General features: G+C 35.3%; 3 protein-coding genes across 4 annotated transcripts; all 3 read left to right on the plus strand.

Annotated features, from left to right (window-relative positions):
• Positions 1-1,759: 1,759 nt before the first annotated feature.
• Positions 1,760-9,766, plus strand: LOC125206838 (exocyst complex component SEC6-like). Its single transcript, XM_048106061.2, has 26 exons — positions 1,760-2,008; positions 2,089-2,225; positions 2,617-2,655; positions 2,819-2,907; positions 3,009-3,099; positions 3,270-3,359; positions 3,448-3,527; positions 3,957-4,049; positions 4,487-4,513; positions 4,612-4,707; positions 4,844-4,931; positions 5,014-5,058; positions 5,223-5,278; positions 5,418-5,526; positions 5,634-5,774; positions 5,859-6,038; positions 6,470-6,553; positions 6,638-6,724; positions 7,595-7,639; positions 7,835-7,913; positions 8,315-8,384; positions 8,472-8,559; positions 8,630-8,719; positions 8,893-9,009; positions 9,103-9,165; positions 9,469-9,766. Exons 2-26 carry the CDS (start codon positions 2,097-2,099, stop codon positions 9,601-9,603), a joined length of 2,211 nt encoding a protein of 736 aa, XP_047962018.1. The 5' UTR covers positions 1,760-2,008; positions 2,089-2,096; the 3' UTR covers positions 9,604-9,766.
• A 1,743-nt stretch (positions 9,767-11,509) lies between these two features.
• On the plus strand, positions 11,510-15,669 carry LOC125202268 (tryptophan aminotransferase-related protein 3-like). Of its 2 annotated transcripts, XM_048100637.2 has the most exons (6): positions 11,511-11,863; positions 12,867-13,088; positions 13,638-13,929; positions 14,008-14,300; positions 14,800-15,080; positions 15,317-15,669. In XM_048100637.2, exons 1-6 carry the CDS (start codon positions 11,562-11,564, stop codon positions 15,535-15,537), a joined length of 1,611 nt encoding a protein of 536 aa, XP_047956594.1. In that variant the 5' UTR covers positions 11,511-11,561; the 3' UTR covers positions 15,538-15,669. The 2 variants fall into 2 exon arrangements, with proteins under 2 accessions (XP_047956595.1, XP_047956594.1); XM_048100638.2 differs by lacking the exon at positions 12,867-13,088 and having other exon boundaries at positions 11,510-11,863.
• A 451-nt stretch (positions 15,670-16,120) lies between these two features.
• LOC125201828 (tryptophan aminotransferase-related protein 3-like) lies at positions 16,121-19,633 on the plus strand. Its single transcript, XM_048100091.2, has 5 exons — positions 16,121-16,465; positions 17,775-18,066; positions 18,139-18,431; positions 18,728-19,008; positions 19,259-19,633. The coding sequence occupies exons 1-5, from the start codon at positions 16,161-16,163 to the stop codon at positions 19,477-19,479; spliced, it is 1,392 nt and encodes a 463-aa protein (XP_047956048.1). The 5' UTR covers positions 16,121-16,160; the 3' UTR covers positions 19,480-19,633.
• The last annotated feature ends 141 nt before the right edge of the window (positions 19,634-19,774 follow it).

Raw genomic sequence — 19,774 nt, forward strand, 5'->3', positions numbered from 1 at the left:
CTTTATTCAAGGCCATTACGTTTTCTTTGAATATTGCTTGACCAAAATAATGTAGTTCTTATTATAAAAAAATAGTGGCATTGAAATATTAATGCCTGTCACCTGTTCATAAATGATTTTATCCATATATATCTTAATATAATAGTATTATACTAATACTCCTTTAGTCTGAACTATGTCGAGTCAAATCTTTTAGGCATGAAGACTAAAAAATTGTGTTTAAAAATAGGAGAAGAAAATAAAATAGGAAAGATAAATAAAGAGTAAAGTAAGTGATTGAATAAAATAAAAGTGATTGAAATGTTTTGTCTTTTTTTTTTCAAAAAATAAGTACGACTCAACTAATTAATTAAAACTTAGTACGAATGAAATATAAACAGTAGCAAATTTGCACTAACTACAAAAAGTTAGCGATTTGTTAGTTTTTAAATAAAAAGAGTGATCATTGTAAGATGCAAATTGCTGCCTTTATTGTTGTATGTTGATCGTATTGGAAATATTTATATTAATGACTTAAGAAAAGAGAAGATTCCAAAGTATATGTTCTAGCTATCATTGTTTGGGAATCACTATCAACGGACTATATTTTTGCAATTTGTATGGTTTCGTACAATCCACCATTGTGAAACGTTGCATCATAAAATTAGTGCTTATTCTCCATAAATTATTTATAAAATTTAATATCTCTAATAATCGACTAGTACTCTTAAACTATACAAGTATCGAATTGTATAAAAATAAAGTTATGTGTGGTGTGATTTGGTCAAAGTATCATAAAGTGGGACATATATCATATGCTACCTTTCTCAATAAGGTGCCAGCTCTATTGGTGTCGCACCAATTAATTTGCCCTCCCAAAATAATAATACTAAGTTACTACTATTATTATATTGTTATTACTAGTACGTAACTAATTGCTAAATTTTCTTACCCAATTTGAATACTTTAAAAATCTCTAAAATCATTGTTCATGAAAATTGAAAAGACATGAATGTGCTCTAAAATAATTTTTCATGAAAATTGAAAAGACGTGAATGTGCAATATAGCTATTACAGGGTTTGAATTTGATAATGTGTATGAAGGCTATTGGCCGTTAAATTATAAACCGTAGATATATTTAGATATTTTTCATGAATTTAAATTGTGAATTCTACCAAGTCGAATTGATGCGACGCTTACGTGTCAATGACATTGACAATTGTATGTATATAAATATTTTTTTTCTCTCATTGATCTCTCTCTTCTCACTTCGCACATTCCTACATCCACCACCGATCGTATTTCCACCAACAACGACAATGACTATGCCGCCGCCAACCAATGTGCGGAATCCTAAAATGTGGAAGATTGCCTATATCGTCAGAATACATGATTTTTTATCCTAATTTGAGTACGTGGGTAAACCAAAATTTAACCTAGTTTGTAATTTTAAAGACCAATAGCCATTTTCATAAGGTAAGCTTATTTTGTTGGATTCATATCTTGTTAAAAAAATAAAATTAGAGACATTTCATTAATGCAAATGAAATTACTCCATTAAAAGTTATAACATATTAAACACAAGTTAGCACCGCCCAACTAGAGGCCCAACAATCGGGTGAGCCCAACCCGAATTGTTTTTGGGCATAGCGACTCGGCCCGAGTTATCGGCCCGTTTAGTATTTGAAATGATTTTTTTTACTCCATAATTTTGGTGAAATATATTTTGATCTAAATAAAAATAAAGCGAATAAATCGGTGGACAGTTATAACCGTCAATCGTTGTGAGTTATGATGTTCGATCATTCTCTTCGCGTGCTCTCTCTCTCTCTCTCAAACACACACACACAGCTGAATTATTGTTGAAATTCATGGACATATGCTTCAATGGCGGTGATGAACTGGCATAATATCGAATCTGTTCCGTTGAGTTCGTAACGCCTCGGATTGGAAGCCTAAACGTAAACTTTCGTCGATTATAGTTTGACAGGGCGCTGCGTTTCTATACGAGCGAGTCGCGATTGAAATGTGAGTTGAATTCTCTGAATTCAGCCAATTGTCCGTACATTTTCTCGGAATTTGATTGATTTGAGGGATTGTTTTCGTAGATAACAAGATGATGGCGGAGGATTTAGGGGTGGAGGCGAAGGAGGCGTCGGTGAGGGAGGTGGCGAAGCTTCTGCCGCTGCCGGAGCTCTTGCAGTCCATTGCTTCGATTAAAGCTGATTACATTGCCCGTCAACAGGTTGTTTTCAATGATTAGTTGATGGATTCTGCATTTTGTACAGTGAAATTTATGTCCATTATCTGGTAATTGATGAGTTTGTATGAATTACTTATGTGAATAAGTGATTTTGCTTGGAAAATTCTGAATTCATGGTTGTAATTGGAATCAGTTTGTTAAGGAATAGTAATTCTTAAAATGTAGATTTAAAGACCAATGGCTGAAGAGATAAATTGAAGGTTTGTAGAAGGATCATTACTTGTTTTGTATTCATAGCTTTGTCAGACATATTGATGGATGCTGTTTATTTAGTGTTGGAATTTTTGGTTCCTTCTTGAATTATTTTTGTTTCTTGCTGATGTTACTATAGTGAGTATATTTAGTTGACTTGTTTACCATTGTTTGGTGTCAGGCAAACGATGCACAACTCAGTACAATGGTTGCTGAACAGGTATAGATGGACCATGTACCATAACATTCTTACTTGTGTGTTGAATTCCCAACCTAAAATCTAAATCCTTCCATTTTTAGCTTTCTTTTAACTGTCCTGTAATCAATTATTGAGTGATTCTTGGATATAGTACTAATCTTTATTTGGTAATGGCTTGATTCAGGTTGAGCAGGCACAGTCGGGTCTAAAATCACTGAACTGGTCCCAAACGACGATAAATCAGCTCAGAGAAAATTTCTCTAATATTGAAAAGTACGAATATGATTTAACATACCCTACAACTCTCTCTTTCCCCAGTTTTTTGTCTTGAATTATGGAATTTTAAGGCTGACGAGAAATCATCTTTATCACAGGCTATGTCAACAATGTCAAACATTGATAGAAAATCATGACCAAATAAAGATCCTTAGTAATGTGAGGAACAACCTAAACACAACATTGAAGGTGAGCAGCACCTAAACACAACATTAAATCTTTACAATTGCATGATTGCAGTATACCTAGAAGTGTAAGGAACTTGTTTCTTGGCACTTTCACAGCTTGTGCTTCCATTTGTCTCTGTTAAAATTAAAACGTCTCATATTATGCCATATTATTTCATTGTGCTTTTGCAGGATGTGCAAGGCATGATGTCCATCTCTACTGAGGCTGCTGCTGCACGCAGTTCTTTGAATGATGACAATGAACTTATCAACACCTATGAGGTTGATATATCTGTGTGCTTCTATAACTTTTTCTAATTAGTCAAATATGAAAAATTATGCTACTGAACTAGCTTTGTCACAACTCTAGAGATTAACTAAACTGGATGGGAAACGAAGGTTTGCATTGGCAGCTGTATCATCAAATGAAGAAGAGGTTGGCCGGCTGAGGTCAGAAAGTGTGCTTGAATTTTTATCATAAGGTTTTTATGCAAAAGAATGCGTTTTAACTAATCATAACTGGACATATTTTTTTATCAGTATATATATAAACATTAAATAGACTAATTGGCAATACCTGCATATTTTGTTAGAAGCCAGACTGTAACCTTCAACGTAAATGGTTTACTCCATAGAATGGTGTCAATTCTAGGTTTTGTTTGTTTGTGAGTTTCTATAATGGGCCTTACTATAACTGAAGGATAAAAGTTAAGGCTCCGTGTATAGAATGAATTCATGTAGTCCTAATCCCATTAAAAGAATCTGAAATGTAGTTGAGACTTCCACTCATTCTTTTCTTTGTATGCATAAAGGATTTTATTCATATTTGTAAAAAAGTGTACTTTTACCTCTTTATGATGGTTATTCCGAATTCAACAGTGAATACTTTGAAGATATTGATCGCACATGGGAGACATTCGAGAAGACATTATGGGGTCATGTTTCGAACTTCATTAATCTTTCCAAAGAAAGGTATGCCTGCCTTTTGCTATTATAGAAACTCCGTTTTCTTGCCTCTTTGGTGTCTACATTTCTGGGTGACATAGTGCAGCGAACTTCCACTGAACTGCTCTCACTAGTTTGCAAAAACTTGTTTCAGGAAGACTTCAAATTGTAAATGACATGGCAGTTTTAAAAATTAAAGCCATGACTTGCTGGCTTGCCTAAACGTTTTAGTGGTCATTTACCAAAAGACATGATGAATTATACGTCAAATTTGAAATGTATACAAAATAAGTTTGAAAATTTAGGCTAGGACAGTTCTATTTGATCAATCATCTTTTACAGTAATACTTAAAAAAATATGCCACAATATTTCGCATTCCTTTCCAGATCTTTGACTAGAATTTAACCACTCTCCCAAGCATATCTTTTTTCTGATTATCACTGGAGTTTATTTTGATTTGCAGCCCTAAAACACTAGTTCGGGCATTGAGGTATGTATAATCTGAGTGAAACAATTTCCACATGAACTTTTGACCAGGATCGTCTGCATATTAATTCATCTTTTTTTCATAATGCTTAAAATGGAAAGGATTGTCGAAATGCAAGAAATCTTGGATCTAGAAATAGCTACTGAAGCAGCAGAGGCTGAAGGAGATGGTGGAATGCAGTCTCAAAGAAATACCGAGTATGTAGCGTTGGCCTAGGAGTTTATTTTGGAACTCGATATATTGTTCATGTTAATGCATAAAAACAACAGAAGTTGTTAATCTAAGTTTTTCCTTTATTAATAAAAACGGGAACCTGCATGTTCTTGCATATAGGAACACTAAAGGTAAAGGCTACAAAGATAAATGCTATGAGGAAGTAAGGACATCTATTGAGTCACGTTTCGAGCGATTGCTCTCTGAGGTTCATGTTTTCCTTGCTTCTATACATAAGTCTACATTTATATGTTAGTTCTCATTTAACTAGCAATGAAATGTGGTTTCAGCTTTTATTTGAGGATGTGAAGGGAGCTATAGAGGAGGCTAAAACGGTATATATTTACTTCCTGCCATATATATTCCTTTGCAATACTAATTTTTCTTTTCTCTATTTGGTCTCTTACATTTTTTTTCCTTTGGACATATGGCATTCACATTATAGAGCAAAAAGTTTTAAAGAATTTCTGATTCTGTGGAGTTTTCTGGTTATTGTCAGATTGGCGATGAACTTGGAGACATATATGACCATGCCACCCCTTGCTTTCCTCCCAGGTTTGCTATTTTTATTTGCAAACATGACTTTGTTCATTGGGATTGTTTAGTCACCCCCTTGAAGAGGCCTATTTGGCTATTTTTTTGTTTCTTCTCGATGAAAAAAGTAGCTTGGTTATTGAAATTTTTGTTCCTTCAGATTTGAAATCTTCCAGCTCGCTGTAAATCTTTATACTGAGAGGTTTGTCCAGTGGCTGAGGTTACTCAGTGACAGGGCCAATGATCTGACAAATATAGAAATATTAAAGGTACATTCATCTGAACCTACAGATTTTGGTGCAAAACTTAAAACGATAATATAAAATATCGATTATTTTATTATCTGTTCTCTACTTTGAACGCATACTTGCTTCAGGTAACTGGCTGGATACTTCGTTACCAAAATAATCTAGTTGAACTTGGTGTTGATGAGACTTTTGCCCAAGTTTGTTCTGAGAGTGGTGCAATGGACCCACTTATGAATGCTTATGTAGAACGAATGCAAGCCACAACACAGGTAACTGAGAGAGCATTTCTGATGCTTTCTTTCATATCAGATCGCCATTATCTGGCCAAGCTAAAGGCTTCTTGCGTTTTGTAGAAATGGTATATGAACATATTAGAGGCGGACAAAGTACAGGCACCAAAGAAAACAGAGAGTGGAAAGTTGTACACCCCAGCTGCAGTGGATTTGTTTCGTATCCTTGGAGAACAAGTACAGATAGTACGAGAAAATAGCACTACCCTCATGCTATACAGAATTGCTCTATCCATCATCCAGGTAGGTTCAACTTGAGTAGCTTACGAACCTTGACAAAGCTGTTATTTTGTCACACTGGCTTTACTGATTCCATTAACTATGACTGTTTAGAATGAAAATCTGTTTTTGATCATCTCCAATTTATGCACCTGTTATATTTGCTTATGTTACTACATAGAGAAGCTATTATCCCTTTGAAAAAAATATGATTCATTAAGAAAGAGAAAGAGATCTTTTGAAATGTGCAGTATACTGTCTTTTCAGATCTGAATACATGTATACCAAAGAGCCTTATTTTACAACATTGGTTTTCCTGATATATTCCAATTATATTATCTAAGCTAAGGGCAATTGTATTATCCATTACTATTATAAACGGGTGTATGAAGAGGTACTTCTGAACATCAACTCAATGGTAATTGCCAACGGTTTTGCTTTTCTTCTCCTTGCAGGTAATGATTGATTTTCAAGCAGCTGAAATGAAGAGCTTAGAACAACCTCCTTCTGAAGTTGGTCTAGAAGTTTTGTGTGCCATGGTATGTGAATTATGCAAACACATAATATGTGATAGTGACATCAAACACTTATCCGAGCTTCTCATTCCTATCATTTTATGACAGATAAATAACAATCTCCGCTGCTATGATCTTGCCTCGGAGCTAAGTACTACCACACTTGAGGCTCTGCCAGAGAATTATGCCGAGCAGGTAAATATGTGATAGGGAACTTTTACCTCAGTACAGAGTTTCAGCAAAATTCAAAGTTTACTATCTATGCCACCTATAACTTATCCTTTAGTCCTAAATGTGAAAGTCAAACCTTCTAAATTCGTAATCACACTTAGGTGGATGAACTTTATCCTTTGAACTTGTGCTACATCCACTTAGTTAAGGCTTATGGGCCACCTTAGTCTAGTATGAGATAATTTACTAATAAGTCGCTCGTTCTGTACTTTTTATTTTTATTTAACTCATAAACGTCTTAGTCAAGATAACTAGACTGGTTTACTTATCACATTATCTAGCAATTAAGTCTAATTAAATGAATTAGAGAAACAATACAATATGCTAGTTTTCTTCTCTACAACATTCTTCAGCTTCTATTTTTCCATGTTCGATAGGAAACACTTTATGCCTTTCTAGTATTGTGCGGTGAGGTTTACTCCACAATTCTTTTACATTGAGTACTAAACCTAGGAAATATTTCCATAGCATTACTTTCAAATTTATTGTTCTTTTCATTCAACTGTCATAGTTCATTCTACACTTCTGATGTATCGAACGAGTGCATTGTTCTCTTAAAGAAAATCAGGAAGTAGCACAATGCTCCTTCATCTCTACATTTGATCTTGGCAGGGCCCTCCTTTAAGCGTGATATTAACACCAGAAAAGCAGAAGGCATGGTCTAATAGAGTGATATTCTTTGATTTTTGTTGATTTGACAAAGCTCTAGTCACTTCTATATTGACATATACTTAGAAGAACCAAACATTAATATGGTTTCTTGATACATGATCTTACCATAATGGATAACAAGTCTTGATGATTCTTTGAGCTGATTCTTTGTCATGTGTACAGATAAGTTTTGATGAATCTAGCAAAGGCTTCCTCTTGGTTGCAAAGGTGCGATAGTAATTTTAATCTTCTGAGTGAAAGACTACTTTATGGTATTTTTATCATCTGTCTAGCATCAATATTTTTCTGGCCTTACTTCTCTTCTCAGAACTCCCTTCCATTGGACAAATATTGTCTGCATGAGTAATAAGTATGCCATATCTTTTTTTATGATCGTAAAGTGGTATAATGTATAATAACTAGGAAGCTGTACGCCAAACGGTTACTGTCATTTTTGAAGATCCGGGAGTTCAGGAGCTACTTGTAAAGTTGTATCAGAAAGGTATGCCTCATATGAAGTCAGTGGATTATCTGTTTGCACATGGTACATTTTGGCTCCTTTTGTTCTTATGCTGATATTTCAACTTGCACACTTAGAAAAGGATAATTTTGAAAACAACACACCTTAATCAGATAAACTCGACCGAAGAGAACCTGCTTCAAGAATGGAGTAACTTCCTTATGATTATAGTTTCGACCACTTAAAGTATTTACTTCAAGAAAGGATAATATTTTCATTGTGAACTGTATCGTGCCAATGGTCTTCTCCAAGTGATCCAGAAGGAGTATGGATTCACTATATGTGGAAAAGTAATTTCACAGGATGTTAGTTAAAGCACAATCTTAACAGGCTAAATTTGTAACAATTGCACTTATTCAGATAGTGTCTTTTTTCATTTACAGATTGGATGGAGGGACAGGTAACCGAATACCTAATTGCTACATTTCGTGATTACTTCTCCGATGTCAAGACGTGAGTTATTTACTTGGTTCAGGTAGTCGACTTATCTGTTCCTGGATGATTCGGTTTATTCATTATCCCTTTGTGATCACATAAAAGGTATATTGAAGAAAGATCATTTAGGCGATTTCTTGAGGCCTGCCTTGAAGAGACTGTCATCGTCTATGCTGACCGTCTGCTCATACAGGTTCCAATCATTTACCAATTAACTTTCAACAATCTGTGAACATGCCAATTCCCTTGATTCTTCTCTGTAGAAAAACTATATCAAAGAAGATACAGTTGAACGGATGAAGCTCGATGAAGATGTCATCATGGAATTCTTCTTGGAGTATATGACCAACACTGTAAGCACTATTTTACTAAGCAACTCTCTCTTTTTGTACCATGATGGTAAAACAGGCCTCACCATATGTTGAACGTTCTTGCTTTCGGGTCTTGTTACTTATGAACGTTTTGGATGCTGGATTTTTATACTGATTTCAACCTTACAATTGTAAGATAACTTGTGGAATTGCAGAAAGTTGAAACCAGGGTGAAGGTACTTGCTGAATTAAGAGAACTTGCTTCAGCAGAAAGCCCAGATACCTTCACACTTGTATACACAAATATTCTCGACCACCAACCAGACTGCCCTGTAAGTCCCACATTCATTTATTTTGTTGAAATCAAATCAAAATAGGATTGATTATTAATTCAATACATCTACATTTGTATTTTACTTTTGCAGCCGGAAGTTGTCGAAAAATTGGTGAGCTTAAGAGAAGGCATACCTCGAAAGGATGCTAAAGAGGTACAATGATATAACTCACTTCTTCTATACTGTGACAGCCGATATAGAAATGTAGAGGTCGACACTATTAAGTATAATCGACACTTTTCTTTAGGAGACACGTCTGCACGGTGCAGACAGATCTGAAATCGTACTATCAATATAACCAACACAATTTTTAGGATTGACACTTCAATGTCATTTTTATGATAATTGACACTTTTAAGAGGTCTGCACGCCCGATCGTACGTGCAGATGTCCTCACATGAGTCTGAGCGAACTCAGCTTCGAGTGATCTGATGTTTTGGCTACTCTGTGAAACAGGTGATTCAGGAATGCAAAGAGATATACGAACATTCTCTCGTTGACGGAGTTCCTCCAAAACGAGGCTTCGTTTTCTCTAAAGTGAAGTGTCTGCAAGCTTCCTCCAAAGGAGGCATATGGCGAAAACTCACTTAGTCCCAAAATAGTTACTCTACTTACTCTTTTTTTCACTTTTTTGTCATGATCTTTGTAAAATGATTTCAATTAATCTCGTCATATTACAAATTTACAATGTAATTTGCACTTTCACGATGATAATAGTACTACTTGCACAATAAAAATTACTCCTACTACTAAATCTTGTAATAAACTCAATATTAAATACTTCGGCTATAATTTGTTTGGAGCTACGCACAATTGTCCACGCTCTTGTTACGGTTCGTATATAAATGAAGTAAATTTGTACGATAACAAATATATATGCAAAATATAAAAAGAATTTAAATAGGATTTTGTATAGATTGAATACAACTAAAACGACATTTTTAAACTTTATTTGGAACCAAAACGTTGTAGTTTCCCATTTGCATGTGCGATGTCTAAAAATAATATTATCTTCATCCCCAAAAAAATACTAGAAAATTTAACAATGGCATAAATTCTAGTACACAATTGATGAAATAGAAGAAATATATAAATAAAATGAGGCCACTTCAATAGAAAGTGACAAGAAAGAGAGAGGAAGGACTTGTCTTCAAACGACTTTAGATTTAGAAAAAAAATCCCAATGTGGAAAATATGTCTTAAGCTGGCAATCGAGAAAGTTGAGATTCATGAGGTATTTCATACAGTGAGTATTCCATCCATTCCACATTCATTTCATTTCTGCACTCAGTTTTGATAAAATAATAATAATAGTTAAAATGATGAGAGAATAATGTAGAGAAGAATCACAGAAGGAGTATTTTTGAAGCAGAGAATGCTTTGTATTTCTTGTACTACAGTATGTATTTGAGAAGCACATCACCCCAGTATTTATAGAGTTATTTGAGACTCTTTAATACACTATTCAATGTAGTTGGCAATACATGACAACCTTAATCAATGTAGTAGGAACTCTACAATACGTTAGAACCTTAAAAGTATTAATGTGTTCTAGGAACTCTAGCATAATAAATGTAATTGTGGCTAATTATTGCTTACTTTGACAATAGGTTCATTACTTTTCTACACAAACCACAGATATAAAATTCCACACTAATTAATCAATAGCGTTATCTTATCTATAATCAATAGATGTCCAAGAAAAATGAAGTTCACGTGTGTTATCTTCTCACGTAATCGAATTATATTTATTTCAATAATAGCATTTTTTATTAACATTGATTGATATTATATGCTATATACATATATTAAAAGTGTATTAGTTTCACCATTGCATGATATATTAATTAGTCAAAATGACGTGATAATGAATTTCTTAGCTTGATTCGCTCTTGCAATTTCATGCCCTAATATTCTCACGTGATAATCGAGGATAAGAATTCCACTTGCTTTCTCAAAAACAAAAAATATCTCTGACTTTGTGGTCCGAATTTTTTTCCTTCACATAAATTCTGTTCATTGTTTCAGCTTGATACTGTTTATTCAACAGAAAAAATAAAAAAAATATTATATTCTTAACCCACTTGCTATTCATCCATCCAACTTTTCTCCATAATTAGTCAAAAATATACTCGATCAATCTATTTAAATAGTGAACCAAGAAAGTTCTACGATGAAAATGAAAATTAGTAACAAAAATACCTTGTTTATTACTACCATTTAGAAAAAAATCAATATCAAAGTCTACATGCTTTTCATGACCACCAACTTTTCTATAGTCATGATATCAATTAAATGAAATAGACAAGTACAAGTCGTCAAATTTTGGGTTGAAAATTCAAATAAAAATATAAGGATTTTTCATTTTTTTTTTATAAATTAAGATAGTTTTCATCAACATAAATAGTATTTATTGTCAATAAAAAAGTCAAGGTGGGGCTACATATATAGTCCAATAGATTTTCTTATAAAAGAAATAATGAATTTCTCCATATAAGGCTACAATTTATTATAGTAAGAGAAAAAGAAAAGGAGAGATATTAAGGTCCATGGTTATGGGTGGAAAGGGAAAGAGTTATTGTTGGTTGAGTTTGTGTTTATTGGGTTCTACAATTGTTAATATATACTTTTTGAGTGATTTATATATTGATGGGAAGGGGAAGGTGAGTTGGAGTGAAGAAGGTGCAGCAAAAGCAGAAGAAGTTGCATCTATATATTGTTCAAATCATGGAAGGGCTTATTTGGATGGAGTTATTGGTGAAGATGGGAAGCCTGTTTGTGAGTGCCACACTTGCTATGCTGGCTCTGATTGCTCTTTGTTATTACCTCATTGTGCAGCTGATGTTGACAGGTTCTCTCTCTCTCTCTCTTATTTCTTTATGTAGTTTGAAGTAAATCATGTTGTATGATGGATCATATGAGGATATGGAATGTCTTGTAGATGGTATAATTAGTCTCTCTATGTATTGTCTTGTAGAAGATATAAAACAGTTAAAACATGTTTGGTAGGATAGATAACTTATCGTTATTTGGAATTCAATGGCTATTATGTAGCTCAATTATGTTCTGAATTTTATGATCAAAAATATCGGATAAGTTTTCTACCCTACCAAACATGTTAGAATGATGGTGGTCATATGATGGAGAACGCAATATGGACAGTCTTGCAGATGTTATTATATGGTGACTGTATATATGCATAATACATACTACTTCTGTCCCAAAATAAGAGTTATATTTAGTGTGGACACGAATTTTAAGAAATATAAAGAAAAATGGGTTAAATAAGTTAGTTAACTATGGTATTAGTTTTATAAAATAATGTGAGCTGAATAAATTGATGGAATGTGAGGCATACTTATCATTTATGGTAAAAGTGAACTGTGACTCTTATCCTGAAATGGATTAAAATGATAAAATGTGATTTTTATCGTGGGACGGGGGTAGTAGTTATATCATTATGGATGGTTGTGAATTGTGATAGAGGTTTGAGAAAACCGATAATTCAACTAGGGATTGCTAGTAGGTTAGAGTCTTGGTCAAATAGAGAATATATGATCAACTAATAAAAGAGCCACCAAAATAAATCAATAAAATAATTTCATTGAAAATGACGATCACAATGGTTTTCTCTTGCAACTTCCGCCAAAACAATAAATACGATGCATGGGATTTTGGGTGTACAAATTTTAAAGCATATGAGGGAATTTAATTTTTATTTCATGATTATTCATGTAGTAGCATACATTATGCAAATCTTTATGTGGAGTGTCACTATGAAAAATAAATAACTTAGGTAATACATTAGTTTAACTTCATAAATTGATTACTAATTATTGTATTATTCAATCTAGAGGTGCCCACGGTTCCAGAATCGACGGTTACGGTTCAGAACCGCAGGTTTCGGTTTTGAAAATTTCCGAACCGGAACCAAACTGCGAGGGTGTTTTGCGGTTATGGTTTCGGTTCCAAAACCGCCGGTTTCGGTTTTGGTTCCGAACCGGTGGTTTTCCGACGGTTTTTCACAGTTCTAAATCGCCGGTTTTTGGCGGTTCCGGCTCGATTTCACAGTTCCGGTAAGGTTTCGGTTCAAAAATTTTGGAATCTGAACCGAACCACGGTTCTATAATCGACGGTTTCGGTTCGGGTAAATTCTCACGATTTCGTGGTTAACTGCCGGAACCGTAAACCTTGAGCACCTCTAATTCAATCCTCACAAATACTTAAATAGGCTTGGTGCCAATTCTATGCCATTGTGATTTTCGAACGGTAAAACCTAGTTGGTAGTCCGACACCCATATATACATTAGCGAGATATTTTACGGTAGCAAAATTAGTGGAGTACTACTATTGTTTTAATTTTTCTTGTCCAATTAATGTATTAAGAAAATGAACGATGATAAAAAACTGACTTCGGACCGTTAGGTCCGAAACTGCCCTTTATGTTTCAGAGGCTTCAAAACGTCGGTTTGGCCTGGCCGATGGCTCGGCCAGGCCAATAGGAGAATTCCGACCGGGTCATGTTATTATGGCCCATCACAACTCAAAACCAACAATTTTGCTTGTGCTTTTTCATCTACTATGATCTTTTAACTCTTTATACTATTTGTTTTGTCCAAGTGTAGTGGTGATCCACTATTCTTGGAGCCCTTCTGGATGCACCATGCATCCAGCAGTGCAGTTCTTATCTCAGGTTGGCATAGAATGAGCTACAGCTTCCCCGGCCCGACCCCCATCTCCGAGGTGCTCGACAGCCACATCCGACGCATCCACCACGTGGCCAAAAACGCCCTAACCGATGGCAAATACATAGTCTTTGGTGCCGGATCCACACAGCTCCTCAACGCAGCCGTCTACGCCCTCTCCGCCAACCTCTCCTCCCCAGCAAGCGTCGTTGCATCCGCACCTTTCTACCCGGTTCGTCTCCCTTCGTAACCTTAAATGGATCCTCTAAAAACACTCTCACCTCTACCCTTGCTTTTTTCCACCTTGTAGATTTACAAGAGTCAGACAGACTTCTTCCAAAACGAGAACTACGCGTTCAAAGGGGAAGCCTCGTTGATGAGCAACGCCTCGTATGCAAACACGAACGTGATCGAGTTCGTGACCTCCCCCAACAATCCAGATGGGAATCTGAAGGAGGCTGTGTGCAAAGGGCCTAATGTGAGAGCTATTTATGATCATGCCTATTTTTGGCCTCATTTTACAGCAATTCCTTCCCCTGCTGATGAGGATGTCATGATTTTTACCATGTCTAAGCTCACCGGTCACGCGGGAAGCAGATTCGGGTAATGATTCATCCTTCATTTTCCCATTTTTTCAAGAATCAAAACCAAATTATTCAAGAATAGGACAGTAAGTAGGCTGCAATCTCCCCTGTTTCACCACATTGCTTTATATATAACATGAGCAATTTCAATCTTTTTCAAGATTCCATTTTTATTTTAGTAAATAAAATATCATGTCACATCTACCACAAAATCATCAGCCAAACACTATTGTTATAATTTGGAAAGAATCACTATTGTTAGTTCTAACTTGTAAGCAAGGCTGCAATCTCCCCTGTTTCACCACATTGCTTATCAATCTTTTTCAAGATTCCATTTTTATTTTAGCAAATAAAATGTTATGTCACATTCTACCACAAAATCAGCAGCCAAATCATACTAGAATACCATTTAATAATTTTAAAAAATTACTATTGTTAGTTCTAACTTGTAAGTAAGGCTGCAATCTCCCCTGTTTCACCGCAATGAAAACCTCAGATTTCTCGATGTCTAACGACAGATGGGCTCTCGTGAAAGATGAGGAAGTATACAACAACATGATGACGTACATATCAGTAGCAGAGATTGGAATCTCAAGAGAGACTCAGCTTAGAGCTCTGCAGCTTATGAAAGCAATTCTTCGTGGAGATGGCAAGGAGATCTTCGATTATGCATTCGAGAAGATGAGTGATCGTTGGGGAAAAATAAGCCGAGTTTTCTCAAAGTCGAAGCGTTTCTCCATTCAAGAAATCCCACCATTGTACTGCAACTTCTTTGATAAAGTTAGGGGACCTTCTCCAGGTGATCATTTGGACTCAAATCTTGAATATTATTATGCTTATAGATGTTAATTTAAAAGAAAAATAAATAAATAATGGTTTCTTGCATCTTTGAATTTGATGGAGGATTTAAGATTGTGTTGTTGCTATGATCAAACTATATGTAGTGGTGTTATTGAAAACATTTCAAAAGTTGTTTCAGAAGTATTCAAGATTGATCAAAAGTTACATTAATATAACATACTATAATGTTGTTAGGTTATGCATGGGTGAAATGTGAAAGAGAAGAAGACCTAAATTGCACAAGAGTTCTCGGGGAAGCAAACATCATCGGTCGGGCAGGCAGCAGGTTCAGCGTCGCTGACCGCCACGTCCGTCTCAGCCTGCTCAAGGGCGACGATGATTTCAATCTATTGTTGAATCGTCTCGAGACACTAGTGGACGAGGAAGGCGGGCCGGAGGCCGTGTCAAGCTTTTAACGATCAATCTCATAGTTGATCTTGATTTAATAGGAGCTGTATGTTATATTCTACATAATGTTGTACAAAATCATTCAACTTGAAATTGCTTCTCATTGCCTATTTAATTCAAAATATCAAATTAAGACTCCACATTATCAATTTATTTGCAATGGACCCAGTTAAATTTATCGTTTTGATATTAGTTAACATTAAGATAAAACGGAATATTATTCTTAACCCACTTGCTATTCATCCAACTTTTCTCCATAATTAGTCAAAAATATACTCGATCAATCTATTTAAATAGTGAACCAGGAAAGTTCTATGATAAAAATGAAAATTAGTAGTAACAAAAGTACCTTGTTTATTACTACCATTTAGAAAAAATTCAATGTCAAAGTCTACATTCTTTCATGGACCATTTTGTGACTTTTAACCATGTTTAAGTAGCTTTCATCAACATAATAGTATTGTCAATAAAAAAAGCATGCAGCATATAGTATATGATAATGAAGTCAAGGTAGGGCTACATATTTCATATAGTCCAATAGATTTTCTTATAAAAGAAATAATGAATTTCTCCATATAAGGCTGCAATTTATTATAGTAAGAGAAAAAGAAAAGGAGAGATATTAAGGTCCATGGTTATGGGTGGAAAGGGAAAGAGTTATTGTTGGTTGAGTTTGTGTTTATTGGGTTCTACAATTGTTAATATATACTTTTTGAGTGATTTATATATTGATGGGAAGGGGAAGGTGAGTTGGAGTGAAGAAGGTGCAGCAAAAGCAGAAGAAGTTGCATCTATATATTGTTCAAATCATGGAAGGGCTTATTTGGATGGAGTTGTTTCATCATTTGATGGGAAGCCTGTTTGTGAGTGTCACACTTGCTATGCTGGTTCTGATTGCTCTTTATTATCACCTGATTGTGCTGCTGATGCTGATAGGTTCTCTCTCTTCTGTCTTCTCTCTTCTTTCTTTGGGGACTGGATCATCTGCTGTGCAAAATTGCACAGCATCTCGTGCTGTTTCTAATACACAAATAAAATAATATATATTTATAGTATTAATTTATTAATTTAATTTATTTGATTTTTTTATTCCTTTGTCACCACCTTCTGCTGTGCAAAATTGCGCAACATAGGATTCATATCCCTTTCTTTGTGTAGTTTGAAGTAAATCATGTCGTATGAATTTGTCTCTCTCTCTCTCCAAATTGCAACTAATTAATCATGTTATTTATGAAAACTTTTACTTTCTGATGAAATGAGTATTATTTTTCACTAACAATACTTCAATCACTTTTCTTTTTATCTCTCTCCTACTTTACAAATTGTATATTAAAGCCAGTACCGTTTTAAATGTTGTCTATTTTTTATTTTGGGAGATTAGATTAATATAATAGATTGCTTGAATTCTATGGTGTCTTGGTCAAATAGAGAATATATGAAGTGATCAACTAATCAAAGAGACACTAAAGTTAAATATCAATATAATAATTTCATTGAAAATGAGACTTTACCTTCATAAATTGGAACTTCATGCACGTCCCACGGAAGGGGTCAAATATGAATATAATACTTATTTCATTGTAAATGAGACTTTACCTTCATAATAAAAACTAATATACTCCTCATAAATACTTACATAGGCTTGGTGCCAATTTTAGCCTTGTCAGTGATTTTCGGTGTTGTAAAGCCTAGTTGGGATTTTATACGTAACGTTTTCACCCGTATTTAAAAACGTGAAAAAGTGAGATATTTCACCGTAACAAAATTATACTTCTCGTAAAATTTGATACACTTTTCTTTTTTGTCCATTTCATAAAAGTAGTTTATTTCTATTAATGTCCATTCTCATATATATTAATTTATTTGAAATTTATACCTAGGGCCCACCATTCTCACTATCCATTAATACTATTTTAACTACCCTTCTCCTTCTTTTGTCTTTTACTTTATTAATTATGCAGTAATTCGCATGCAGTTCCATATGTCTCTATTTTTATGGGTGGTGGAGCACTGTTTTAGTTTTTCTTCTAAAATAAATGTTAAGAAAAGGAAGGTAAAGAAAGCCTGACTTCGGACCATTTATGGTTAAGAGCCGTGAAAGCATCGGTCCGACCTGGCCAATGGCTCGGCCAAGCCAATAGGAGAAATCGGACCGAAAAATTCCGATCGGGTCATGTTGTTATGGCCCATCACAATTCAAAACCAACAATTTTGCCTCTAAAGTTATTTTTTTGTCCAAGTGTAGTGGTGATCCACTATTCCTGGAGCCCTTTTGGATGCACCATGCATCCAGCAGTGCAGTTCTTATCTCAGGTTGCCACAGAATGAGCTACAGCTTCCCCGGCTCGACCGCCATCTCCGAGGTGCTCGATAGCCACATCCGACGCCTCCACCACGTGGCCAAAAACGCCCTAACCGATGGCAAATACATCGTCTTTGGTGGCGGATCCACACAGCTCCTCAACGCAGCCGTCTACGCCCTCTCCGCCAACCTCTCCTCCCCAGCAAGCGTCGTTGCATCCGCGCCTTTCTACCCGGTTCGCCTCCCTTGACAACCCTAAATGGCTAACTAAATCCATCCTCTAATAAACTTTGTTTCCATCTTGTAGCTTTACAAGACTCAAACAGATTTCTTCCAAAACAAGAACTACGCGTTCAAAGGGGAAGCCTCGTTGATGAGCAACGCCTCGTATGCAAACACGAACGTGATCGAGTTCGTGACCTCCCCCAACAATCCAGATGGGAATCTGAAGGAGGCTGTGTGCAAAGGACCTAATGTCAGAGCTATTTATGATCATGCCTATTTTTGGCCTCATTTTACAGCAATTCCTTCCCCTGCTGATGAGGATGTCATGATTTTTACCATGTCTAAGCTCACCGGTCATGCAGGAAGCAGATTCGGGTAACGATTCATCCTTCATTTTCCCATTTTTTTTCAAGAATGGGCTGCAATCTCCCCTGTTTCACCACATTGCTTATCACTCTTTTTCAAGATTCCTTTTTTATTTTAGTAAATAAAAAAATATCATGTCACATTCTTGATTCTACCACAAAATCAGCAATTAAATCATACTAGAATAATCCATTCAATAATTTGGAAAGATCACAATTGTTAATTCTAACTTGTAACCAACAAGGCTGCAACCTCCCCTGTTTCACCACAACGAAAACCTCAGATTTCTCGATGTCTGACGACAGATGGGCTCTCGTGAAAGATGAGGAAGTATACAACAACATGATGATGTACATATCAGTAGCAGAGATGGGAATCTCAAGAGAGACTCAACTTAGAGCTCTGCAGCTTATGAAAGCAATTCTTCGTGGAGATGGCAAGGAGATCTTCGATTATGCATTTGAGAAGATGAGTGCTCGTTGGGGAAAAATAAGCCGGATTTTCTCAAAGTCGAAGCGTTTCTCCATCCAAGAAATCCCACCATTGTACTGCAACTTCTTTGATAAAGTTCGGGGGCCTTCTCCAGGTGATCATCTGGACTTAAATCTTGAATATTACTTGGATGTTTATTTAAAAGAATAATAAATAAAAATTGGTTTCTTGCATTCCTGAATTTGATGGAGAATTCAAGATTGTGTTGTTGCTATGATCAAACTATATGTAGTGGTGTTATTGAAACATTTCAAAAATTGTCTCAAAACTATTTATTTGTTTATTATTCATTCACCCTCTTTTTAAAAAATAGCTATATTAATATAACATAATAATATTGTTAGGTTATGCATGGGTGAAATGTGAAAGAGAAGAAGACCTAGATTGCACAAGAGTTCTCCGGGAAGCAAACATCATCGGTCGGGCCGGCAGCAGGTTCAGCGTCGATGACCACTACGTTCGTCTCAGCCTGCTCAAAGGCGACGATGACTTCAATCTATTGTTGAACCATCTCGAGACACTAGTGGACGAGGAAGGCGGGCTGGAGGCCGTGTCAAGCTTTTAACGATCAATCTCATAGTTGATCTTGATTTAACAATGTGGATATAGTGAGGAAGCTGTATGTTATAGTATGCTATATAATGTTGTACAAAATTATTCAACTTGAAATTGCTTCTCATTGCCTATTTCATTCAATACACTATCAAATTAAGACTCCACATTTCCACTGTCTTCCACACACAAAAAAAATACTTAATTTGTTGGATATGAATTCATAACTCTTTGAAAGTGAGGTGATTATTGCCAAATAAAGTGTAAAAAAATCATTATTTACACACACACACACCAGAGAGAGAGAG

The sequence above is a fragment of the Salvia hispanica genome, chromosome 2 (genome assembly GCF_029641045.1).
Source record: "Salvia hispanica isolate PSC_SH4W2 chromosome 2, Shi_PSC_v1, whole genome shotgun sequence".
Classification (NCBI taxonomy): domain Eukaryota; kingdom Viridiplantae; phylum Streptophyta; class Magnoliopsida; order Lamiales; family Lamiaceae; genus Salvia; species Salvia hispanica.